The sequence below is a fragment of the Ambystoma mexicanum genome, chromosome 10, assembly GCF_040938575.1.
Source record: "Ambystoma mexicanum isolate Mex_15411 chromosome 10, UKY_AmexF1_1, whole genome shotgun sequence".
In the NCBI taxonomy this organism is placed as follows: Eukaryota; Metazoa; Chordata; class Amphibia; order Caudata; family Ambystomatidae; genus Ambystoma; species Ambystoma mexicanum.
This window is the reverse complement of record NC_090932.1, coordinates 866,909,875-866,937,666: the sequence shown is the minus strand read 5'-3', so window position 1 is coordinate 866,937,666 and position 27,792 is coordinate 866,909,875. Positions and strand designations below refer to the sequence as shown.

Sequence of the window (27,792 nt, the reverse complement as noted above, 5' to 3'; positions counted from 1 at the left end):
GTACAGCCAGGCAGCCCGCTCCTCGTCGCAGGAAGCTTACAGAGGCCGCAACAAGACAGGAGGACGTTGTCGTCCCCAAGGAGGCCAAGGTGGCAAGATCTCGGTGAAACAAGACTGAACCGGCCGTGACGTCAGGCCCCCACCTGAGCACCCCAGTGGTAGACCGGCTGGCGACTTTCATCAGCGTGTGGGAGTCCATCTCCACCGACTGTTGGCTGCTGGACACCCTGGCCAACAGGCACTCCCTGGAGTTCCAAAAAAAGTGTCCCCGTTTCCCACCTGTGGCCAGGAAGGAAAACCACATGCCATAGCTGCTTGTGGAGGTTACGAGCAATGTGTAGAAAGGGCGAGATAGAACTCATTCCAAAGAGGCTTTGGGGCTCTGGAGTATACTCTCAGCACTTCCTTGTCTGAAAGAAGACCGGCGGCTGGCGGCCCATCTTCGAACTTCACCACCTCAACAAATAGAGTCCCGGATTGTCACCCTTCAGCACGTGCTGGGACAATTGGAGGAAGGCGACTTCCTGTCATCACTGAAGTTGGAGGACACGTACTCCATATCGCCATACGAAAAGGACATCGAAAGTTCCTACGGTTCATGGTCCAAGGGCGGCACTACCAGTTTAAGGCCCTGCCCTTTGGGGTTAAGTCAGTGCCAAGTGTCTTCATCAAGTGCCTGGCACCGGTGGTGGCGTGCCTGCAGGTGATCCACGTATTCCCCTTTCTGGACGATTGGCTCATCCGAGCAAAGTCAAGAGAACTCGCCGTCGATCACACAGCGAAGACGGTCCACCTGCTCTCGGAACTGGGATTCTTAATCAACTTTGCAAAGCCCCACTTCCTGGGAGCCAGACTAGACACAGTGGCAAGGTTGGGTTCACCGTCGGAGGAGAGGACGAAAGCCATCCTGGGCAAGCTACAACGGCTGTTGACCATGGAAGTGGCCAGGGTGAGGTCCATCAAGTTCCTGTTCGGCATGATGTTATTGTGCATCTACCCCGTGCGTCTGTGCAGGTTGCGGATGCGGCCACTGCAGGAGTACCTCGACGCTCGTTGCATGCAAGTGGCGGGCAGCTTCGAAGACAAGATCTCCCTCAATGAAACCTTCCGCCAAGCGATCCGGTGGTGGGGTAACCGTGCGCATCTAGCGGCGGGTATGGACTTCCAGACCCCGGCACATCAGGAAACGGTGATGTTGGATGCCTCCCGGGAAGGATGTGGAGCGCACACCGGCGATCTCCACGCAAGAGGCCTTTGGCTCCTGGAGGAGAGGTCACTACACATCAACGTCCTGGAGCTCCGAGCTGTGTTCTGGGCCCTCAGGTCATTCCTCCTGTCCCTCAAGGACAAGGTGGTGAGGGTCTTCAATGACACCACCACAATGTTCTACATCCGGAAGCAGGGGGGCACCAGGTCCCCAGCTCTATCCAAGGAAGTGCAGGATCTGTGGCACTGGGCCGTTGCCCACGGGATGTTCCTGGTAACCTTCCATCTGACAGGAATAAAGAACACCATTGCCGTCTCACTCAGAAGGGAGCTGCGCTCTTTCAATGAGTGGGAGCTTCAGCAGGATGAAGTGGATCTCCTGTTCCGACGTTGGGGCAATCCCCAGATCGATCTATTCGCGACGGCGATGAACACCAAGTGCCGGAGGTTCGCCAGCAGGTTTCCTCAGCCAGGGAGCATGGGTGACGCATTCTCATTCCCCTGGGATGGCCTGTACCTGCATGCGTTCCCACCGTTGCTGCAGCGACTCATCAGTCAACTCAAACGGTCCCGGTGCAGGATGATCCTCATCGCACCGGTGTGGCCGAGGCAGATCTGGTTCCCGGAACTTCTGGACATGTCAGCATCTCCCCCTGCCCCCAGTCAAACTGCCGACAGACGTGGATCTTCTCGCCAGGGAAGGAGATGCCATCCTCCATCACGACCCGGGATCGCTGAACCTGCAGCACTAGAGTTCGGAGGGTACGATATCCCGGCGGACTGCAAGGAGGTGCTTGCAAAGGCCAGGGCGTCCTCGACTCTTAAGTGCTATGGACACAAATGGAAGAGGTTCTCTGTCTTGTCTGGTGCCGTGCACAGATCAACCCTCTGTCGATTACGGCCCCTCAAGTGCTGCCGTACTTGCTGTCGCTGGCCAAGGCGGGGCTGGCGCACAACTCCATCAAAATCAATCTGGCGGCGATCTCCCGCTACACCAGAACTCCGGGGCGGTCATCTCTGTGGTCTCATCGCCTGGTGAAGGAGTTCATGAAAGGACTGTTCCGCTCGTTCCTGCCGGTGAAGGTTCCGGCCCGGCGTGGGAGCTCAACGTGGTGCTGACCAGGCTCATGGGCCCGCCATTCGAGCCTCTGCATTCGGCACAGTTGAAGTTCCTATCGTGGAAGGCAGCGTTTCTTGTGGCCATCAGCTCCGCGCAACGAGTGGGAGAGATCCAGGCCCTCGCCTGTAAACCTCCATATCTGACATTCCACGAAAAGAGTGTAGTGCTGAGGACGCACCCCTCCTTCATGCCCAAGGTGCCGTCTGACTTCCATCTCAACGAGCCCTTGGTGTTACCTGTTTTCTTCCCGTCTCCTTCATCGCCGGCTGAGAGGACTTTGCACTCGCTGTATGTGGCTAGAGCGCTGAAGTTCTACGTGGACCGCACAAAGAGTTTTCGGAAGAAATCACAGCGGTTTGAACTTTTGACCTGTGAACCAAGGGAAGGCCCTCTCGAAGGCTTCCATTTCCAGATGGCTGTCTTGCTGCATCATGCACTGTGGCCAACAGACCGTTGCCCGGCCGTTCAAGAGCCCATTCAACCAGAGTGATAGTTGCTACTACGGCGTTCCTGTCTGGTGTGCCCCTGCTGGACATATGCAGAGCTGCTACGTGGAGGTCGACGCACATCTTCACAAGATTCTACTGCATCGACCGGGATTCCAGGGAGAAATCCAGTGTCAGCCGGGCAGTGCTGCGCAACCGGTTCGCTTGAAGGTGAGCCTGGTGAGGAGGTAAGAGATGCTTAATGTTGAGTTGTTGAAATGCTTAATGTTGAGCCTTGCCACCTCCTGTGGTTGTGCATGTATGTACTGCTATGTATTCTTGCATTCATGAGCATGTGAATCCATGCCACACCCATGCTGGAGAACAGTTGCAGGTAAGTAACTTGTTCCTTATTTGTTAATGAAATTAGAATTTACTGAGCATCATTTATAAGCATTCAGTTACGTTGCATGACTCTAAAACGTCATCAAAGCCATTTCCACTGCGTGCCTACATTACTTTGAGCTATCCCTTCACTCGTGGTTAATAGAAATGATAAAACACGGACCACTTTTACATAACCTATTTTCCACCGTGTTTTGTCATTGGGTCATGAGTCTTGTAAAATCAAGTGTTTATCAATTACCGCAAATGTTTTACTAACAAGAAAGCGTTATGTAGGATTACTCTGCGTTTTTTGTCTTGGAAGATCAATTGACACGCTCTAGCTGTAGAGCAGAGGTGTAATCTGGTGACTCAGTGCCACATGGAATATGTTCTGCCCATGATCTTTGTTCCCTACTGATTGTGGGTCATCAGTGACCTTAGTTTAATGTAGAGAAGTTATGTACCTTGTGGTAGGTCAGAAGAAGACCAACCAGTTTTTGTATTTTTGCTGACGTTCTATTTAAATATGTGAAAAGGTCTCACTATTCCCTATCATATGGGTTCATGTGTCTGTCCTCTGTCTAAAGCTAAGCTACGCTGACAGTACCACTAAGACAAAATAACAAAAAGGCCAGGAGAATGACTTGCTTCTCCTGGATAGGCTTCCCCAGCTTCAATATATGATTAAAAAAAGGAAAGCCAGGAGAATGACTCACTTCTCCTGGATAGGCTTCCTCCAGCCTTAATATGATTCTTAAAAAGTCTTTGGCTATTTCTTTTATTAGCTTATTCAGTTCTTTTAGGGGATTGGTGCACTTCTTTGGTTGCCCTCTTTCTGGATTTTGTAGCCTTCTCCTCTTTGATACTATTGGCCTTAGATTTTCTCTTTATTTTGTTCTCAAGTATCTCTGAAAGTTTCTCCTTTTCGGATATCTTTGGGGCAATAGACTCCCTCTTATATGGTTCATATTCTCTGTAATCCTATGATTCGTTATCTGCTCACTGTATTGATTATCTCTTGTATCTGTGATGAATCTGATGGTGTCATCACTCCTTTCCCTGCAGTGACTTCTCCCCATGTGGCCAGGGGAGGATAGCCGCTACCTGAACCTCACCCTGGGGCGGCCTCTATAGGATTACATGGGAGGAGGCAACTCTTAGGGATAACTTTCTTGGCGTTGTGAATAAATGGCAACATGTTCCAACCACAAGGCTGTCAGGACTTCACTGCACTGATGATCCATAATAAGGGTGAAACCAGGTATCTAACTGTCCTGGCAGCTTGGCACATGTCGGTTGATTAAGCTATGTATAAAGTAGCACTGCCCTCTTAGACAAAGACCATTTCCTGGAGAAAAAGGTTCGCATTTGAGCTAATTTGTATACCGACAATGCCTTGCAGTTGTGGCTCAGAACTGGAAGTGAACTTGCAGCCATGGCTCCTAGGTGGTGTTGTGGAATGTGTGACTTGGTTCAAATGGACTCTCCTTGGATTCTATATATAATCACGTCGGGTTTGTATATGGCGTTGATCTTGAGGACATAACTCCTCAAGAACGGTGAGGTCTGGCGTCATGAATTTAGCATGGAATATTCTTTATTTATTGCCGAATTAATGCAACTATTTCTAGTTCAGTAGGTCATCCAGTTCCGAGAATAATTTGTGTTTTTTCTGCATAACATTTTGTTGTGTTCCGTGCGCCATCTACAGACCATTTGTCGAAAGTGCTCATCAGCGTGTTGTCTGTTTAACTGGCCTTTCTTTTTTTGAATAAATGTGAATTTTTTTTTTGCTATAAGATCGTGTGCTGGGGATTTTTTGTTATTTTGGTAGTCACCGAGCCATTTGCATTCCCTTTTTGTTGTTGTGTGGCTATTGAACTATGTATTCTTCTGTTTAGTTACTAATGGTGTTCTCCCATTAGCCCCTCTACAACACCCGCTTTGTAGGTTGTGCGCCACTTTGGATGCAAGTTGTTCTTAAATCAGTCCAACCTTTTTATCTAGCTACCCCAACACAGGCCTTTTAGTAAGGGGGGTCTGAAATCCCAAACTCCCCAAAACATTCCAATGTTTCTGTCTGACTTCCCAACAGAGACCAAAGCAGGGGGGGGGGGATCTGAAAAACAAACCGATAAATCACCCTGTGTTTATTTTAAACAAAAAGTGTGGGCAAAAACATAATGAACTATCTTGAAATCCTACTGCTAGCCTTTAAAGCCAGCAGGAAAATCAAAATTGCAGAACATTGCATGATAATTGCCTTCGTTATTGATCAGTGTAATTATTTTGTAAAGTGAAGTTTATAGAAAGTGAAGAATTGTGATGGTCTTCTTTTCAACTCACTTTTGTGATTTATTTATGCTGAGAGAAGTTGATTTTGTTGTGCCATGGATAAAGTGGTGTTTTGATATGTTCGTGCTAATTTCTATTATTTTTAATTTAATAAATACCAATATATTTCCCATACACGAGCCTGGTTCTTGGCGCATTGTTAGCTCAGGGGAGAGGGATCCAAGGTACATGATATGTGTCTGAGATGGGGCTAAAAAAAAGAATCTGTTAAACCGTTTGTTGCATAACCGGGAGGAAAGGAACTCCTTGTGTTGAAGGTGGCTTCTCAATAAACTGTTATAAATTGGGGGCTCGGGCCGGGATTTGGATTCCTATTCCTGACCCATGATAAGTACATTGTGACAGTCTATTCATGTTGCTGCAATTGCATTAAGGTGGAGGGAAAGTCATTGTTGTTTTGTTAAAGTGCCGCTAGCACTTGACTCCTGAGTTCCAGGGAGGTGTATAGGTAAAATAATTAAGAGGGTATAAGAATGTATTTGAGTGAGGAAATCAAGCAGGAACAGGGTGATTTTGCCCTTGCATAAATAAAGTTTTATTAAAGTGCAAAAAGCCAATTGTGAAAATGACTACTGTACAGACTGGGGAAGCCAGGGAGCATCTTGTAGCTAAATTATTTCTTAAAGGAGAATGGGTTGAGGACGATGCAGGAAGCTGGCAAACCAGAACTGTGAGGGAGGTTATCTCAGTAAGCAATGATATTTGGCTTGCAGCTGGAATATTGCACCAAGCACTTGAAGCTTATGTGACCACAACTGCTCTTGATGAACAGATACAAATGGCTCGGCTAACTGCTCAGTTATAGTTTCATTTTCTGTTAGTGGAAGAGCCTTGGCAAAATAGTGAGGCTAGTCGGATGAATCAGGTTGGAGACCGGTCACAGGCCCAAGATTATGTTTAACAACTCAAAGATGGGGTAAAAACACTGCAGCAAGAGAGTGCAGAGTATGAAACACTGTGCAGATAAAGAGTGTGTTGAAAATCTGAGCACTATGCAACACAAGCTAAATGACCAGGCTGCTCATAATAGTCATTAGGAGGAAATTCTCGCATTCCAATCAGAAAAGATAAGTACTCTGAAATTAGAGGATGCCGCTTATTCAGGAAAAATGCCTCTTGAATCTGGATAGCAGCGTCCTATTACAGAGGATAGATCAATTGGAAATGGAGATAGAAAAGTGTCATCACACTTCATCAGTGTCTCTGATGAAATACCCGGTCACTCCTCTCGAGATATTACAACCATCTCTTCCCCTTTGTCAACATTTATTTATTTTTACAGATATTTAAGAAAACTTGTTTAACACAAATTCATAAGTTCATACATAAATTCTTACTGATCACGACTCAGTTCTAAACAAAATTCCACGTTAAACAATAATTACCATAAAGTAAATTCATTCGTTGATCCCTTTCTGGGCAGAGATAAACACGTCGATTCTTATTTATGATTCATTACTAAAAAATTATTAACATTTCTTGTATCATCCTCAGTTCTGTATACAGTGTACATTATTTTCAGTAACCACTCATTGTCAATGTGTTAGAAAAACCACACCAGTGTTATATTGCATCCAGGCCCCTTCTTCAGGTGAAGCTGTTACTGTTAAGGCGTCAACTGTCAAGAGAAGCAAAAAGATGCCCATCAATCAAAAACACTTCTATTCCATTCTGTTGTTCATTTAAAAACACCCTTCAAGTGTGCTGACCAACCTGTCTATAATCTTGAATCAGAATTCTCCTTAAGGTATGCGACTTGCATCACACCAAAATCTATGAGAAATAGAAAAGTCTCCTTAGCTCTTTACATGTATTACCATCAGAGAAATAGCTTTAAAATGCTCAACCTGCATCACAAATGAATACATACTACCCACTTGTGCTAGCCGTAGTGATTTGTTCACTGGGTAAACCTTTCAACGCCCGGTTGTTCAAGAGGGGCTTGACCTACACGTTCTAAAATAGAATTAAATTGTAAATATCTCAGTGAGTATGTACTTTAAAATGTGTAAGCTCCTCCATGAACTTGGCCTGGCAGTAAACCTGCCCGCTCCTGATTCTCCCCTCATTCTTACCTCTAGCTTGATCTCACGGACGCGTTGTGGGAACAGGGATGTCGGCTGCATCAACAGCCTCCCGTCTTGTATCGCGTTTATTTATTCACTTCCATGTGAAAACACGTGACTATTTGTCGTCCCGTGATCTTTCATGCAAGTTTGTTACTCTGAACTCCGTTGAGTTTTAAAGCTTGTAAGATCACATAAATATATCCTTATGCGACGTATACTGGATACACTCCATGTTCCATTAATGTTAGTAAAAAAAAGACCGTTCCACACAAGCCGCTCATTTCTCGCTTGTTCAACTCATGCAATGCTGTTGGACGTGTTAGCTGTAACGGACGCCGGCCATGTTGAAATATCTGCTACTATACATATCTTATTACTCAATGCTACTACATCTTGATTTTGGGGACCCATTGGTGAGTCTAATGCACACCAGTATTTTTTGTAGTAAATGTGTGTTCTCTCATACTAAATGCAGGCTAAAATCGAATTTGTTCCTACCTAGCTGCTTGCACCGATCTTATACCTACTAAAGATATGCAATTTCCTGTAGCTCGTCTAGGATCCAAGCTTTCCTATTTAATTAACTAATGCATGGAATTTTGTTACACGAGAATCACATCTCCAATCTCGTATTCCGTCAGGGTCTCAGGAACTCACCAGAATGAGAGAAGAAAGGAATGAGCTTGTAGAGCGAGTGAGGAAATAGAAGCTGAACTATTAGAGGCAGCAAAAGGTAGGGATGGACCAGAGAAAGAGATTAGTCTCCTTAAGGAAAAGCGCCTTGAATATGCACACAGCATAAAAGGCCCACAGAGGGAAAATGAATCACTTCAGCATGAGGTGCAGCAAACTAAGGATCGGTTGGTAGCTCCGAGCACGGTGCGTGAGATTAATCGGACCTTAGTGTCAGAATTAAAAAGCCAGCTCTCTGACTACCAACAGCAAATAAAGAAAGACACAGGTGTGAGAGCATCACCAAGGAACTGGAAAATTAGAAACAGGACCTGAGGCACCCTGACCAATCAGGAAATGAGACAAGGCCCATTGATAAAGGTGAGGCACCCTTCCCAACAGGGGCCTCATGCCAGTCATGTACAACCTCTCATGCACAAATGGAAACCGACCTCATGCATGCCACCCTTCAAGAACAGGGTGACATGAGGCAATTAGACTTACCCAGGCCTAGTCCAACTGATGAAGAGGGCCAGTCCCTGTCTGATATTTATGAGTATTCATCTCTACCACACAGAAGGGAAAGTGGTCGGACCAGTGTGTCCTGGGAAGTAAGGAATAATACAGTAAGTACTTCAAACCATGAAAACTCTTATGAGGAGAAAGTCGGGGAGTTAGATTGGCTGAAGATACGACTACAAAGAGGCCACCTTGACCGCTTCGCTTAAGGAGAAAAGCCAGAACCTCAGCCTAAGAAGGGCATTCTAAAAACCTCTGTATATTCAGGGGAAGGGTGGGAATACCCCAGACTCCGCGGTAGGAGGCATGAGGAAACTGGATTCTAGCACGGGCCTGAAAGGAACTCCAGGGAGAGTAACCCTGAGTTAACTTTGGTCCAGGAAACAGGAGTCCAGACCCTATGGTTCTGGGAGATATTCCTAGTCTCAGAGATATGGATTTCAGCATACACTGGGAAGTGAGCTTTGTTAATTTTGAAATTTTAACAAAATTCACACGTAGTGTTCTGTCAAATGGGGAATTAATGTAATTAATATTTTTGATTGACTAGGCTAAGGAGCTACACGGATTCCCTGCTCCCCCTTACCCACTATAAAGGGGAAAGTTTCAAGGAAAGCAGACTCCCCCACCTTTTGGTTTCCCAGGGCTCAGTTCTACTTACATAGCCAGCCTCTGTTTAAGATTCAGGAAAGCCAGCTGCATCTCAGGACACTCTGGAAAGATAGGGCAGGGGTCTGGTCACATCACTCTCAAAGATGGCCACCTGCTCTCCACCATAGGACCCAGTCAGCTTTGAGGCCTTCCTAGAAATAGACAGCTCCACACAGATGCACTCTCCTGTGGTGTCTCCTCACAGCTGTCAGATGGTAGGTTTCAGCAGCCTTCCTGATCAGTCTGTCCTTTTTCTGTTCTGTCCTTTTTTTTGTTTGTCCCCTGTCCTAATGCAGCCCCCCCTTATTTAGCAGCGATGACACATTTTTTTCAATCTTGGGCAAGAACCCTGCAATAATCCCTGCCACTAGGATTGGACGGTTACCCTTCTCTCTCCTCCAAACCCAGCCTCCAAGTCAGGATTGGTTTAGGAGTCTAGAGCAACATATGGCAATTCCCATTTGTAATCTCCCTTTGTTCTCCTTTCAACCTTTTTAGCAAAAACTAGTTATATATCACAACTTCATAATGTTACTAGCAGCTGCCATACTAAACATATTTTCGGCTTCAGCTATTCATGGAGAATTATATAAGCCGACCATCAAATCTTTACCAGGTAGCATGTCCATGTGGCACTTTTCTGCCGTTTCCAAAGCATAACAGTTATGAATATGTAAGTTATTAAGCCTATCCCTAATTTCATTTTTCCACCCGCTCACCAACTTTCACATTTGGAACATTTTCATATCAGCCAGAAACCTAGTCTAACTATTATTCCCAGAGTCACAGGTAGATATATTTGATATCCCCAAAATCACCTGGAAATTGCATTAAAAAATGCTATATAGATGAAATCCATCCTCATTATGATGGGTGATTAAAAGGCCTAAATGATATTAGTCCTTTTTAAATTCATTGTGAATTTTCATCTGGGACAAATAGCACTGACTCCTGCCTTCCGGTCATTTGTTTTCCCTGGGTCAGCCTGTGCCCAGAGTTTTTTTTATCAGTCTCCTTTGTGCTGGAAGCTTGCCATTTGAGGTGGGTACACCAATTTTTACACACATTAGTCATGCTCAAACCAAGCGTAACTTTTTCTTGAAGTCAAAGCTTTCAAAGCCAACAGGTCTGGAGAAAACTGAATTTTGACACCGTTAGCAGAACATTTTATTGCAGTTGTTCATTAGATGGGACATGTGACATCCAGGCTGGAAGTGGGAGATGTCTTTGTGAAGTTTTGTTTCCACAGCCAGCAAAAGGGTTTGCATGGATGGGGCTGACAAAGTGGCTCTTCAAATGTCACTGGAGTTTTGTGGGTGAAACATAATACACATTCTTTTTGGTCAACCCGCACATCAACTTTTGTTTTCCTGACATTTTTCTGTGAGCAGTGCCTTTTTTTCACTTTTATTTTTTAAAGCCGTTTTTATTTGCACACACATGGGCAGGCCGTTTTTGGTTTCAATGTTTAAACATTCTGTAATTGTTTTCCATATGGCAGGGATCTTTGATTCCTTCTTACTTTGTAAATTAAAATGCTGCTTATCAATTGGTAATGACAGGTTGGCCCCTTTCCACATGGCTGTTTAATTTTACTTGAAAAACAAAAACTAAGGCCCTTTTTGTTTCAGTGTTTAAAATCCTGCCATTCATGTGAAAGGGACTTCTTTCTGGGGCCTTTAAATTCATCCACAAATCGGATCTTGGTCCAAAGCCATGTTTGAGCGAGGTAGTGTGAGCAGACAGTCCTCTAGAGAGGTTCAGTTGTGTGGCTGTATCTCATGGGAATAACCTCTAAAAAATGAACCTGTTTCTACCTCCGCCTGATTAGCTAAATCGACTGTGATAAAGCTGCTACTTCATCTTTTGAACATTTAATCACAGATAGTCTTGTGAATGTCCTTCTTATGTATCACCCACTTTCGCTACTTGGCTCATTGCCAAAGGCTACTACGTAGTCATGTAAGCAAACATGCAAATGTTTTGCTACTTATTCATAACTAATCAATGTTCTACAAATTCCATTTCTGGAATCTGTTTGCTACGAGGTTACCCTTTAGTTGTCCAGAAGAAATTATGTTGCAGTGACCAGGGTTGTCTTCTATTGTGTTCATAGGTTCGATTGTGTTTAAAAACATATGATGATTTTCTTTTATACTTGTTTTTATAATGCCTGATCACCTACTTGAGAAGTTGTAGTATTTAAATGATATGAGTTATGCATGCAAAGTAAATGGCTTAGAATGTTTTTTTTTTGTGTTTTCTTTTTAGGGGACTGGATAATGGAACTTCTTGCTCATCAATCCACAATGACCATAGTAAAGGGCTCTACAAAGATGTGCAGGATTACAGGTAGTGTTCAAAGTGTGAGTGATGCGTGCAATGTAACTTTAGTGCTGATAACTAGAATATTTACTTGCTGTATACCACAAGTATATTGCTTTAGGTGTCAAAAGAAAATGCGCGTGAATGCCAATGGGAAGTCTGATGGCTTAATAAACATATAGGGTTACATGATAGATAAAGGCTTTTCTGGTATTATCATAATTTAGTAAACTGCATGGAACCTTTTTTCCATTTACTCCGAATTAATACAACTGTATTTCCAATTTTCTGCTAGATCATGGTGGCCTGGAACCTGTTTTTTTTGCTAGTGGTAATTTTGGTTGAAAATCTTTATTTTAACATTTTGACTTAAACGTCTTTTATCAACATTTTATTGTATTTATCATTAAACAGAAAGTTAGATATTCACATGTGTGAATCACCACAAAGCCGGGAAAGCAAAGTTATTGTTTACCTGCGTGGGACTAGTCTCCCTCGAAATCCCTCATCCTCTCCAACCCATGCCACGTTCTACTCACCATTACACCATCATTCTTCTCAGAACTCTGCTTCTTGCTAATCGAACCGTGAACTCAAAAAGAAACCCACCAATGAGCTCCCTTAACTATTTAGCCAGTGGCCATGGACCTTTTTATAGGGTTTTTTTTAAGTGAATTTGGTGAGCACGGTACACAAAAAATCATTAGAACTCTGGATTTTTGGCTGTTGTTCTAATAGCCTTCATAGCTATGAGGGTGGGCTTACCTGGGCAAAATGACACTAAGCCCTTTGTGAAGGCCCTTGCTTTTCTCGTAGTTAGCCCATTGGGCTAGCAGCTCATTACCAGCAAGCTAAAAGTCTGCCTCTACAGCCAGTGAACCTCATTACGAGGTTGGTGGTGTGTTGCTGCCAACCCCGTAACACCAAATCCGGTGCCTTACTTCCCGGTGCCACCGGGACATTGCAAGTCCCGGCGATGCAGGAAGTCATGCGCTGGATTTTGAAAATCCCCATTCCTATAGAGTCCAACAGGTCTCTATGGGATTGGGGAGACGGAAGCGCTGGCACCATTGCTAACTGTGCCGACGCTTCAGTGAAGAATCTGCCTACCGGGGCCGCTGCGGCCACTGGGGTCAGACCTGTCACGCGCAGCGGCCCCGGCAGGCAGACTCGTACTGTGGCAGTCCGGAATCAAGGCTGCTGTTAAGCTTACCAGCACCCTTGTTTCCGGACCGGCACACTTCTAATGAGGCCCATTGACTCTTGATTAAGTGCTTATAAAAAGTGAAGTCTAGGAATAACTGTATGCTTACTGGTCCACTTTGACATGTAATCTTTTTCCACAAAGTGCAGTCTGGGCATAGAAACATCAAGCACTGTATTTTTTACTTGGAATGTGCTGCTGTTCTACTCTTTGAACAATGTTGGAAGGAGCTGAATTTACTAGAGTCCCTTTCACAGCCTGATAGAAAAATATGGCATGACAAAATCAGATTTCTTGCCCTGCTCCTGCAGTGTCATCCCAGCATGGTAAAACAACACTCACCAGGTTACTATCTATGAAGTGTGAATATGCAGATCAGAGGAAATTCAGTACTTGGTTATTCGTAATTACAAGAAGCAGGTATGAGATGAAAGAAAGAAATTACAGTTGGACAATAACGGAGTGTGCATACCAATCAATGTGTTCACTCCAAGGGTTACACTGAAGAATACAGGCATACGAATAAGTGGGGGAGCCAATTAAGTTAATCAGGTGTGGGAAAGGGCTCTAAATCTCCAGCCATACACTTCGGATGCGGCCAAGTATCTTGGGTGTTTGGTCGAAGATGAAAACTGTTTATTTTCAGTAGAAGAGCAGCAGGGCACACATGGCACTAAATGGTAAAAATCTGGTAACGCTAGAGGAATTAAATAATATAATGGGTAAATATGAGAAGGCAAACCAGCTGCAACGTCGATGTAGGTTTCATGTATTATGCTAGCCTCACTTGTGACCAATACGAATGATGGCTGATGAAATGAAACCTTTTTATTTGAGGTGCTGAAACAGCAGCATGTTGATACTGGTCTTTTATGGAAGGTAAGCAACCTGTCTGGAGTATCTCTCTCTGGGTTGGATTAATTCACCCGCACGTTCAGTCATTTTCACAACTATATTGGTCTGCTGACTGTATGAAAGAATGTTAGAATGTTTAAGTTGTCAGCTCTGTAATGGGGTACATTTACAAAGTGTTGTATATTACAAGTCTCATTTTAGCATCGAAATTCCACCCAGTGTTTTGACCTAGGGTTGCAAAATATGGACTGGCACAAACAACAAGGCAATGGAGATATGCATGTCAGTAGCAGCAGTTTCAGTTTAGCCTAGTTAATTGTAAGTGGAAGCTAACCAAACACATGCAGTTTCTAATTGTGTCAGTAGTCACATTCCCTGGAAAGACCTGCGTAGTTGAGCAATGCTTATATCGGATTTTACATAAGATTATGAAATCAGAGTGAGCACTGTCAGTTAGGTGGATACAAAATAAAAAGTGGTGATGAACAGGAATATATACTGACTGAATCTACAAAACGAACCACATAAAAAACAAGAAAATACAGAGATTGTGTTGCCCATTTCAAGGGCGTTATTTTCCATGGACAGGCTCGAACATTGGTTTGATTGAGATATTTCTGTACCTTTGGAAAACGAGCTGCTGGCAACATGTATTTTACTCGAGGATCGAGATGCTACAAACGCGTTCCCAATTCACATATTTCCTGTTTCTTCATAGAATTACGTGAATGTCTTTCTGCAACAATGACTCAACTGTGCGTGGGTACTAGTAGTGTGGTTATTCCCTACACCGAGTTTTAAATGTATTTTCTGTGGCTCCTGATTTGATTTATAATCTTTTGTCTAATACATCATGGCGTGTATTTGTTTTTTGGTAAATTAATCTGTAAGATTCCACCTCAACATGTGCTCTCGATTTCTGCCCATTTGAACAAGCTAGTCCTCCTTTCTCTGGGATTTATCAATCTTCCAATTGTTTTTCTTTTTCAGTGGAGCACCCTCGTTTTAATGCAATCTCATTCTTATTTGACACCTCTTTTCCAGCAAGATCGGGTGCCTCTGAGTTAAGCTGCTCCTAGGGATTACTTTCTTCCTGGTGTAGATTCGAGTTCCAACATTAGTGATGGTCTTGCCTTTCCTCTATTGCTACCCAGGTACCTTATATTTCCAAGTAAATGATGGATGAATGCCCAGAAGAGATGTTTGGCCCTTTCACATTGTTCCGTTTGGCAGACTTTCATCTATACAGTCAGTTGAAAATCAGTTGGCCGTCCAGAAACTTTAGAAAACTGCTTATATTTATCCCTAGAAACTGCTTATATTTATCTTTTGTCTGTAGTGATAAGGGATCATCCTCTGAGACAAAAGAGCTTCTCTGCATCTCTCAAATTTAACTTCTTTACAGATCTCCCTCAAAAAAGCTTTGCCCAAAGCATTGTCTGCCAGTTAGTTCGAGACCAGATGCTGATGTTGTTTAGATTATTTTTTTGCTCATCGCTTTTGACCTCATTTTTCCAAATCACACCAATTGTAGCCCTGAGATATTTACTGTCAAATAAAAACGTAATGATTTTAGTATTTGATGTATTGGAAACTTAGATATTTCCTTTTGCTACACGTTAGCACCCCCACCTTATTCCCAAGCATCGGGTACTGCATTGCTTCCAGTAATTTCCCCTTTTAGTTTGGGTTGTAGCGGTTGTCTTTTTAGGAACTATCGCTAAGGTTGCACCACAAAGTGCCTCCAGCATTAGTAAAAACTTCCATGCATGTTTGTAATCCCAATTCTGGTTTATACCTTTTTGTTATCATCCATGTTGCACATTTTAAAGTGCATGGACCAAGCACTTGATGGCGCCTAAACGTTGTTCAAAGGTGAACAGGTTAACGGTGGAGCCAGACTATACATCCATATTCTGGTGGTCATGAGCTTTGAAGTGAGAGGGATATTGGAGTACAATTGTAGACTAATATGCCATTGCACAAAGAACCTGGATATTTCTTTAAAACTCAGTGAAGTAGAAAGCTTGGACAACGTTTGTTTTATAAATAGTCCTGGGCTATGTTTCTTCACACTACTTTGCTGCTCCCATATTGGTTCCTGTTTCCTTCATCGCTTTCTTGATCACTTATTGTTGGCTCACTTCATCTTTGTGTCCCTAAAATCTGTTCTAAATAGGTCTCACTTCTGTCTCCTATCTACTTGCTGCATCCTACCAAAGAATCAGTCTGTGCTGCCCCCTTTTCGTTTTGGTAGCCCCATGTTATTTTGCTATCTCCATATTCGATCACTGCCACATTTTGGGTTGTCATAGATTTTCTTGCTATGTCCTATCTCTTGGATGCACTTGTTTCTTTTTAAGTTAATCGCTTTGCAATATAAATATGTTTTAATGGTTCCATATGTTTTTCTAAACCACATCCCTTTGGGACATATACTGCTTTACTTTGTTATCTCTCTTCTGCTCCAATATGCTTTTCTTTGCTTTCTCAATATAAACTGTAAGAGTGCAGAAGGAGGACTGACCCAAAGGTGGACTGCTTGGGGCTAAAGACTTTTATTAATATTAAAGATAGAGAAAACCTAGGTTTCCCTAATCCTAAAATGGATTTCCCTGCCTCAACTAAAGATCTAAGGTGACTGTCAGGAAGTGTCCTAATCTGGGGTAACCTCCCAAGACCACACCTCACCTCTGTCTTCCTATGAGCTGTCTCGAGACTCCTCAGAGGTTTTCTGCTTGCTCTTCTTTCCCTCCATCTTCTTTTCTTTTACTTTCCTTTCCTTCTTGTCGTGTAAATAGGGTCGAGCACCCCCAGATGCCGCCTTGACAGGGAGAAGAACCCACGCCAAAGGGAACTCCTGGGAGCCTGCCCTAAACCAGGGAAAAGGCCTCCCAAGAACCAAAAAACCCTGGTAGATGCGGTTGTGGAAGTCCTTGACAGTCTTACAAGGGTAAGTCATTCTTGGTGGGAAAGACCCTCTGATGTCCCCAAGTATAGACCACGGTATCAAAAGTCTAACTGGAGGGCAGAGCAGAATAGGTATAAGGTCCCTTGCCAGGATCCGGGAACTCTCTGATGTCCAATTCCAGGAGAGTGTATGAAGGTTTGGAAAACTTTGTGCAGACTGTTTCTTGAATCGGGCAGAGGAAGGATAGGAAACAATCCTACCAAGTAAACACTGTGGCGGTGGCCACGAAAAAAGAAACGGAAAGGCGAAAAGATAAGAAAAGATAAGTGTAGCTAGCAGGGAAGTAGGGAAACGAGGGAAACTGGGAGAGCAGATGGTAAAAACTAGTATGCAAGGACGCAAACATAATAGGATAGTTAGAAAGGCTGTCCAAGGTAAATGACACGCCGCGAGTGAAAGAGAAAGTAAGCGGTGCAAGCACTGAGGAAAATCAGAGAGCAGACCCGCGAGAGGGAGAACGGGAGCAAAGCCGGTGGCGTGACTCCGGATGAGATGGAAGTAGGAGGCGGAACTGAACTGAGCACGAACAGGGGAGAAAGAAGGGAAGACGGAAAACTAGAGCTACCGGCCGAAACTGTAAGGAAGCTTATCCGAAGGCTAAGAAAAGGATAGTCTGTAAACAACAGCGAGCTCCAGGAGAACGGATCCAACGCATCATGCTGGCAGCACGGTACGTTGATATAAGCACGGCGGCCATATTGTGTGAGGACTAGACCGCATCTGCTTCTTCTCTTACTGAATGCACAGAATTGTGGGAGAATCTCCACAGGTGCCAACACTTCCAGGATCGTGGCATGACGCTATGCCCCCTTCCCATACTCGCTCCACCTGGTTTTCCCGGATGGAGCCTGTGGAAGCGTTAACGAAGCCTGGTCGCATGAACGTGACTTCGGGGTTCCCAGGTACGTTCGGACACAGGATATCCCTTCCAATGGACCAAGTATTGAAGAATGCCTCGTCTGTATCTTTTTTTTTATTTTTTAAAAATATATTTTATTGATTTTGATAACAAACATAATCAACAAGAAAACAACTAAACAAAGTCAAAACATATGCATTCAAAAGGGTGAATCAATAATAAAGCTTGGTTGAAGTCCGATGAGTTCCATCTATAGCTGCAATGTCAAAGATTACCGGGAGTCAAGTTCCTCCCATTTCCCCAAAATTTTGAAAGCTTTATTAGGGCAGCCCCTTGCCTTGTAGACTGTGTTCCAGCATTGATCATCTGCCCACTGATCCAGTGTTGAGGGTTCCGGAGCGCCCCATTTCTGTGCGATGTTTCGCTTCATCAGTCCTGCGGCTGTTGCCAGGCGCAACCCTTTCCACTTTTTCGTAGTGTTTTCGTCGGGTTTACCCAATATTCCAGATAATTCCCTGCAGCATTCCCCCCCCAAAAGGCCTGAACACGAGGGCATTCCCACAGGATATGTATAAATGTTCGTCTCTCTCCCACATCAGAGGCAATTTGGGTTTGGGGCACGCTTCCATTTGTGTATCATAGTTCTAGGGTAGTATATTCTGTGTAGGATTTTCAGTTGCACTAAAGGGTGCCTGGAAGAGATGGTGATTTCCCTAGGGTGCATTAGGATCTGGATCCAGTCCTCCGGGTCTATGACACCCACGTCCTCTTCCCATTTAGATTTAAGGTGAGGATGTTCCGGGGTAGCAAAGGAAGACATGGCGTTAAATAATCTAGAGGTGCATTTGGCAGGAATGTATGCCGGAAATATGTTGCGTTCTATGGGTGTGTATTCTGGAATGGCAGAGCCCGTCTGAATGTGTTCGTAGAGCGTGAGCCAGTTGGGTATGGTGATATTGTTCGGTTATTGGGAGCTGGAATTTTAATCGCATTGCTTCGAACGAGGCGAGCTCTCCGCCCGCCAGGACGTCCCCGATCTTAGTGATACCAGCGTCCTCCCACTTGGACCCTGGTTTAAGTTTCCCAAGCGCCGTCAGATTACCGTTCTGCCATAAGGTTGTGCGGTGGTGATCTTATCTTTCCAACCCACAAAAGCGTGTGCCGTTTCCAGACCATGGTAACATGTGCTGCCATTGTTTGTGGAGGGGTTCTGCGGAGGGGCTGATAGAGCAGGTGTTGTGGATCTATGTCGTGCATGGTTGCTATTTCGGCCCTTGTGTGGCATTTCCCGGTCCCCATGTAGTGGGTCGTTGACCACCGCTAGCTGGGAGGCCCAGTAGTATGCCCGAAGGTGGGGCATGCAAATTCCTCCTTCCCAGATCGATCTCTGAAGCGTGGCCAGTGCAATGCCGGATTGACCCCCTCCCATAGGAGTTCTCTAAGGAGATTATCAAGGCGGTCGAATTCGGGATCCTGAATCTCAAGCGGGGCATTTTGTAATACATAGAGAAATCTGGGAAGGGTAATCATCTTGAAAAGGGCAGCTCTGCCCATAAGTGTCAGGGGGAGAAGTTTCCAGTGGTGGACATCATCTCTAAAACGGTCCATGATTGGTTGAAGGTTGTGGGTTGTGTAGCGTGTCAGGTCCTCAGATACCCAAATCCCCAGATATCGAAATCCACTTGGTTCCACTTTGTATGGGCATTCCTGGGGGATGGCTTGTGTACTGCCCTTCACCGGAAAAAGGATAGACTTGCTCCAGTTAATTCTCAGCCCGCTGAATTCACCAAAGGGGATGAGCATCTGCGTTACTATGGGGCAGGTTCGTATCGGATCGCCCAGGTAGATCAAGAGGTCGTCAGCGGACAAAGACGCCCTGTCCTCATGTCCCTCCGGCCATCTGAATCCCGTCCAATCCCCGCTCTGACGGAGCCACAAGGCAAGAGTCTCCATTGCAAGAGCGAAGAGGAGGGGGGACAGGGGGCATCCCTGTTGTGTGCCTTAACCGAGGGGAAAGGGCTCAGAGGGCCACCCGTTTACTCTCACATCAGCCTGTGGTTCTGTATAGAGGAGTTGTACCCATCCCAGAAAATTGTCACCAAAGCCTATTCTCTGCATAGTTTCCCAGAGGCTGTCCCAGCACACCGATTCAAACGCTTTCTCAAAGTCTATAGCTAGTAATGCAAGCGGTTTGTCTATAATTGGGGCTCTTTCTAGTAATAGGTGGAGGCGTCGTATGTTCATGCGTGTTGATTTATGTGGCATAAACCCGCATTGGCCTGGGTGGACCACGGAGGTAATGACCGATTCCAGCCGGTTAGCTAGGAGTTTGGCAAGGACTTTGGTTTCAGTATTAAGCAATGAGATGGGCCTATAGGAGGTGCATTGTTCAGGTGGTTTACCCGGCTTGGGAATGACAACAATCGTGGCTTTGCACAAATCTGGCAGGAGAGCGCCCTGGTCTCGAGCCCTGAGAAACATTTTGTGGAGGTACGATGCTAACTTTTCCCCGCCCAGTTTCTTCCAGATTTCGACCGGGAACCTGTTGGGGCCCGGTGTTTTCCCGGACTGTAATTGGGCTATAGCCTCAGCTATCTCTGCTTCGGTAAGAGCTGCGTCCAGTTGTGCTTTTTGCTGTTCCAACAGCTGGGGCAGAATGATATCATCTAGCAGGGAGGGGTTCAGTGGGGATACCGGGGTGCCGTATAGAGTGGCATAGAAGTCCGCAGAAGCCTTTGCTATTTCACGGTCTGAGTGGCATCCTCCGTCTTGCGGGGTTATAATTTCTCTGACATGACGTTGACCCTAGTCTCTCCTCTCAAGCCAGGCCAGCATTTTCCCAGCTTTGTCCCCTTGTTCATAGACCCTTGCTCTGGACTCCCGATGGGCGTGTTTAGCGTTGTCTAGTTCGATGTTCCGAAGCCTCTCTCTAGCGCCCTTAAAGAATCTGAGGGTCTCAGAGCTTGGGTCAATAACGTATTTGGCCTCCCAGTAACTCATTTCGGCTTCTGCCTTCGCTAGTTCCCAAAGCCGTTCCTTCTTTTTGTTTGCCGTCCATGAGATTATCTCCCCCCTCAGCACTGCTTTGTACGCTTCCCAGATAATAACCGGGTTATCTACTGTAGTGGTGTTGTTTTCAAAATATTCATGGGTTGCTTCCGTGAGTTGGTCGACAAGCTCGGGGAAGCCCAGATAATAGTTATTCAATCTCCATGACTTGGGTGGAGCCACGCCTCGCATGGACAACACTATCATCAGGGGTGAGTGGTCTGAGATGCCGCGGGGAAGTAGATCCGCAGCTGTCGCTCTATGCATGTCGGTACCTGGGAGAAGGAAGTAATCCAATTTGGACAAAGAGCCGTGTGCCCCGGAGTGGAACGAGTAAGCCTCGGTGTCAGGGTGAAGATGTCGCCACACATCTTGGAGGCCCAGGGCTGATGCAAATTTGGCTTAAGTAGTGGAGATATTCGGATTGCGGTCCCTGATGTGAGTGCAATCCTTACTGTTGCACATGACATCATTAAAGTCGCCCCCCAAGACTCACATGTCGGGTTGGTGTTTTGCCATGAGGATAACCAGGTCTTTTAATAGTTCTTCCCCCAACCCTGGTGGAGAGTACACTGATGCAATGGCTAATGTTTCTTCCCCTAGCTTTCCAATGGCCACCACAGAGCGACCCCTGGGATCTCGCTCAACTGTCAGTGCCGCGAATGGAAGGCGTTTGTGTATCAGTATGAGTGTCCCTCTGGATCCCATAGAATATCCCGCAAGTAATGCCACTCGGTAGTTGGTTCTCCGAAAGAGGGTGCACTTAGTCCCGGCTAAGTGTGTTTCGTTAAGTATACGCCCCCCCCTCGTCTGTATCTTGAGTCAACTAGATGGGACACTTCGTATTCCTCTGGTTCCAAGGGGTCTTGATCTGGTGACCTTGTCCTTTCCTTTGAATCGGATCAGGGAGGTATTCCGTTAGGAGAGAGGTGTGGAATACACAATGTACTCGATGGAGCTTCTTAGGTAGAAGCAGCCTATAAGCCAATGTGTTTATCTTTGCTTTGATGCTGAAAGGCCCAATGTACTTGGGCGCAAAGTTTCCGGTGTGAACCCACTTGGGAAGATACTGTGTGGACAACCAAACTTATTTTCCGGTACCCCAGTCTGGGTTAGGCCTCCTCTTGACATCCGCCCATCTCTTATATCCCTTGCGACTATCCTCCAAGGATTGCTTGGCTTTCTGATGTGCCTCTTTTAAACTGCTAGGGTAGCTGTCCACCGAAGGAGGTTTGGTGGATGAAAGACTCGTCCAAGGAAGATGATCAGTGTGGTAACCAAAAGTGCAGTAGAAAGGACTCCTACGAATGGCTGAGTGCAGCGTATTATTATAGGCAAACTCAGCCAATGGGAATAGAGTCGACCAGTTGTCTTGTTCCCAGTTACAGAAGCACCTAAGATACTGCTCCAGATTGGAATTGAAGCGCTCCATCTGGCCATTGCTCTGAGGGTGATACCCCGATGAGAGAGCCCTTTGGATACCCAGTTGAGAATAGAGGGAGCTCCAGAATGTAGAAGTGAATTGTGTATCTCGATCAGATGTAATGGTAATAGGAATACCGTGCAGCCTGACTATATCCCGAAGAAAGACTGAGGTGGTTTCTGGTGCTGTGGGTTGTCCTGGAAGAGAAGAGAAGTGAGCCAACTTACTGAAGGTGTCTATGGTAACCATAATGACCTTCTGTCCATCGGAGGATGGAAGATCCACGATAACATCCATAGAAACATGCTCCCAGGGTCTAGATGGTGAGTTCTCCTGTTGGAGCAAGCCTAAAGGGCGACCAGTGGTAGACCTGTTGGCTGCACACACGGAACATGTGGGTACGTAAAGTTTAACATTCTTATTTACTGTAGGCCACCAAAACGAGTCTCTTAACCAGGTCTTGGGTTCCCTTCTGACCCTTGTGCTTGGCTAGCGGAGAATCATAGCAACATGTGATTGCTTGCATCTGTAAGGTCTTAGTAATGAACAGAGCAGAATCATGATACCATAGCCCATCCTGTAGAGTCAGTGGGAGCGAAGACCTGCCGATGCTTTGAATCCCCTATAGAAAGACGGGGAGAAGCGCTATAAACTTCTTGTTGGGTAAGAGAGGTTCCCCCTTTAACTGTTCTCTGACCTCTTGTCTTGTACTTCTTGATAAGACGTCTGCCAGCTTGTGCTCTGTCCCTGGAATCCACGTTATCATGAAGTCGTATTGGGAGAAGTAGTATGCCCATCTGTCATGACGGGAATTGGTACACTCCATCTGTTGGAGCACCTTGAGGTTCCGATGATCTGTGTCACACAACAAAAGGGTAAGCAGTGCCTTGCAACAAGTGCCTCCATTCTTCGCATGCCTGTTTGATTGGTATGATCTCAAAGCGCTGGTAGGTTGAAGGCCCTCGGGAACCGTAGTTCAAGTCAGTAGAGCGAGAGAGTCGTACGGTGCGTGGGGGCACCGGATATGTGTTCAGCTGGTGTATTTGTTGGATGATAGCTGCTTCCTAGCGATAGGTGTGGTGCCGAGGAAATCAGTTGGATGTGTTCAGTCTGGTGGGTGGAAACCTAGACTGGGTTCTGGCTACGTTAGGCCTGAGGGATGCCTATGCAAACAGCTAGCCGGAATGTGCTCGGCTAACTGTGTTTTATTAGGGTGATGAGGTGATCATGGAGTCGTGTTTGTATGTGAACAGCTAGGCTGAATTAACAGGGGTATTGCTGTGTTTTGGTTGAATGATGGTGTATTGTAGAGAGTAGGCATGGTGGTGTGATATGGTGGTTATCAGTATAAGCGCCATATCACACCACTATGCCTACTCTAAGCGCCAGACGTGAGCAAGACAGCGGGGATGTACATAGCGACATACAGATATATAGCTACAGGATGGATACAGGTATATATGGGATAAAGACATATATGGGGATACAGGTAGCATATATAGGGGATACAGATATATGGCAACATCATGGTGAACAGGTGTTTCCTCTGTCCGCACCACCTGTAATGTCCGCACCACCTGTAATGTCCGCACCACCTGTAACATCTGCACCATATTCCATCCGTTCCATTCACTCCATTCACTCCATCCGTTCCATTCACTCCATCCGTTCCATCTGTTCCATTCACTCCATCTGTTCCATTCACTCCATCTGTTCCACTGCATCCACTCGTTCCATCTGTTCCATTCACTCCATCTGTTCCATTCACTCCATCTGTTCCATTCACTCCATCTGTTCCATCTGTTCCATCCGTTCCATTCAGTTGCTGAGGGGTTTGGACACATCTTTGGGTGGTCATTAGTGTTATAGGAAGAGCCACGTTTTCAGTAGTTTGCGGAATGACAAGTAGTCTTCGGTGAGACGGATGTGGGGTGGAAGCGAGTTCCATAGAGTGGGGGCCAAGGCTGAGAACGAGGATCCTCCTATTCTGACTGGGTTGGTGTTTGGTATCACTAAAAGGAGGGTGGAGCTTGATCTTAGAGCTCACAGTGGGTGTTAGGGTTTTAGCTTGTCTTGCAGGTATAGAGGGCTGGTCTTGTGCACTTCTCAGTGGGTGATGCATAGGGTTTTGAAAGTGGCCCTTTGTCCAACTGGGAGCCAGTGGAGAGTTCTGAGAGCTGGAGAGGTGTGGTCTCTTGGGCTCAATGCTAGTAGCATTTTGGCAGCAGCATTTTGTGCTCTTTGTAATTTAATGAGGTGGTATGCCTGGACTCCGAGATAGAGGGAGTTAGCGTAGTCCAGTCTCGACATTAAAATTGACTGAACAGTGGCAAGTCTGTTAGGAAAGGAGAGGTAGGGAAAATGTGTCTAAGAATTTTGAGATGATAATGACAGGACTTGGATACGCTGTTTATTTGGTGAGAGAGGGTTAGGTCAGAGTCGGGGGGGATCAAAATTGGGATTTGTTGACAGGAGCAAAAAGGAGCTCCTAGCTATCGGGCATAAACAGTTAGGCAGGAGCTACCTCTGGGGAACCAGGAGCTAGTACAGACTGCACAACAAATCTAACTTTGCGCAAGATGGAAACTCTAACTTTGTGGCCATTTCATGTTATCCAATATGTGCTAAATGTCCCTTAAGTATATTCTTTATCGTCCTTTAGATACATCCACAAACCTGCATAGTTAATATCACATAGCTAGGTTTGGCACCACTTGCCCCAGCAGTCAAAAGCAGCTCCTGGTCGCTGTTGGTTTCAAGCTAACAAGACTTACTTTGGCTATAACCAGGAGCTAAATAGCTCCCAGCTCGGGGCAATTTCGAACCCTGATACATGACCCACTGTCATTTGTTCAGTATCAATAAGAGCCCAATAGCACACTAGCAATTGCTTTTCAAATGGAGTGTACTTATCACCAGCCTTGGGCAATTTACGGCTCAAAATCCCAAAGGAGCCCTCTATTTCTCCTGCTTTTGCCATAGGCTCCAGTTAGCATAATGTTCTTGTACTGATATATGATATGGTATGATATGATGGGTTATTTATAACGCGCTTAATACCCAGAGGTTTCTAAGCGCGGATCGGACTTGTGTTGTGCCGTGTCTCGTCTTGCTTCCAAGGCAAGCACGTTGCCCCCGAGCTATCCTCCCGAGATACATTCAGTTCTACTTCTCCTGACTTTAAAGGCCACAAATCAAGCACACGCTGCATGTGTCTTTTGCCAAATCAAATGCTCTTTGCTATTCCTCGCCCCACTCAAATTCATACTACTTTTGCGTCACTTTGTAAAGTGGTGCCAAGATTTGCCCTAAATGGGTTATATGCTGTCTCCAAAACCCAAACAGCCCTATAAACTGTTGAACTTGTTTCTTGTTCACTGAAGTGGTAAACTCCGGTATCTTTTGTCTGGCTTTCGGCACCATCTCTCGATGGCCATTATGCCACTGAATTCCCCAAAATACTACAGTCCCAGCTGGCCCTCGAATGTTGTTAGGGTTAAGTTCCCAACCTTCCTTCTTCAACCAGTCAATGATTGCTCCTACTGATTTTGCTCATCCTTGCCCTGGAGCAAAATATCATTCATGTAATGCGAGATTTGTAGGTCTGGTTTACATGGTGTCTTATCCAAGTGTTCTGCCACCAGCCGGTGATAGAGGGTTGGGCTATGCAAGTACCCCATAGGCAATCTTGTGAAGGTGTACTGACACCCACCCCAAGAAAATGAAAACTGCTCCTGGTACTCTTCGGCAATTGGCACCGAGAAAACGGCATTTGCCAAATCTAACACAGTTTACCAGGTTCCCTCAAACTTCTGTATGTTCTCAATCAAAGTGATAGTGTCTTGGACTGCAGGAACTAAAAGGGGAGTGCATTTGTTAAATCCTCTATAATCCACCGTCATTCTCCAGCTCCCATTCCCATTTTTCACAGGCTAGACAGAATTATTCCAAGCAGTAGAGACTGAGCATAATACACCTGCCTCTACATATTCTTTAGTGTTGCCTCAAATTTCCTTTTGAGCCCCGGGAATGCGGTATTGCTTCATAGATGCACGCTTCATGGCCAAAGGTGCATGCATCAGAGGGATTTTCAATTTGCCTACCATAACTAGTGTACAAGTTAATGCATTATCTCCAAACTGATGCATTTCACCTCCCAGTCCTAAAGTCTATCCTTGCAGAATGTCAAAGCCAATATACATACCACGGTATCAGGACAATCAACCCTTGATATTTCTGTTTTTTCAAATTGCCTATTTTCATTTCTACCCCTGTCTGTACTGCTGGTGTTTCCTTAGACCCCAGCCCTGTAATGGTAAAACGTTGACCTTTTAAATCTTGAAGGATTTCCATGAATCAATGAGGCCTCCACCCCGGTATCTTCCAAAGGGCTGACCTTTTGAGTGTTTCTAGGCATCCAAAATATCTCAACATTAACATGAGGTTGTCTGTCAACTTTCATACAAGCTGAAATTGCTGGGACTTGACCATAATCGTAGTCAAATTTGGAATGAGTGTATCCAGACTCAGCCTCTAATATTGCATGCACAGTTTTTTAAACTCTGCGTATGTTGGCTGGTACTGGGAAGGGATCCCCGTCAACCCTTTTCTCGACTCCTCCTCAGGAGGTGTTGAAGGTGCAGGAGGTGTTGAAGGTGAAGTATCCCTTTTCTTCTTGGTCTCTATCTGCCTCTAAACTTGTTAATAGCGCTCTTTCCCAGCAAGCCCTCTCCTTTTGTACAACTCCTACATTTCCCTTGTTTCAATACCATCAATCTCCTCTTGTGGCACACCATCTTTCAACAATGCCAAAAACATGTCCTTTCTTGACACTCAGGAGTCTCTACTACCTTGTCTCAAGCCCTCCTGTTCTTCACACTATGCCCCCTCTCTCACTGGGTCTGCTCTCACCTTTGTTACGTTCACCCAGATCTCACAATTGCCGAATAGCATCTACCACTTCCTCAGTGGGTTTCCCAGTCATGCCCACGGGGTCATCAGCACACCCTACCGCCAGGATAGGGAAGTGGTTATAGAACCTGCACCAGTCCGATTTCGAGTTTGTGTACCAGGTGGGGGCGGACTATCCTGCAGACTTCCTATCGAAGCACCCACGCCCAGCGAAACGAGGAGAGGTTGACGAAGCAGAGGAGACGGAGGAACACATCTGCCAAGTCGTCAATGCCATTAAACCCAGAGCAGTCCTCATCGCAGACATCGTCAAGGCCGAGCAAGATGACCCGTGCTGCGACCTCAGTAAAAAAAAAGGATCATAGCGGGTGATTGGAACATGTTTCTTTGAAAGTTTTACAACAGGCCACCAGATAATTTCTGACTGGGATGTTGCTGGTGTGGCAGAAGCTGTCCATCACCAGCGAGGGGCTGATCCTAAGAGGCACACAGATAGTGATTCCATGCGGTTTACAAGACAGGATGGTCTCCCTTGCACACGGGGGACACCAAGGGATGGTCCATACGAGGGCCAGGAATAAGACACCGGGTGTGGTGTCCTCACCTGGACACAAAGGTAGAGGACATCTTTGGGACCTGCCTCCCATGCCAAAACACAGGTGCACACCCAGAACCGATCCAATCGGTGGAACGTGGATCCTCTGGCTGGGGCGCCATCAGTATTGACTTTTGTACTGTACAGGAGGGCATCTACCTCCTGGTAGCAATTGACGACCACTCACGGTACTCCGA

The 27,792-nt window shown here is 45.6% G+C and overlaps 1 protein-coding gene across 2 annotated transcripts in view; it reads left to right on the top strand.

The window, feature by feature from the left end:
* Positions 1-27,792, top strand: part of ATP13A3 (ATPase 13A3) — a 1,430,808-nt gene that overhangs the window by 430,055 nt on the left and 972,961 nt on the right. For both annotated transcript variants that reach the window (XM_069618570.1, XM_069618569.1), the window contains exon 6: positions 11,676-11,756. In XM_069618570.1, coding sequence (XP_069474671.1) covers positions 11,676-11,756 — 81 coding nt within the window. The remainder of the gene's footprint in view (positions 1-11,675; positions 11,757-27,792) is intronic.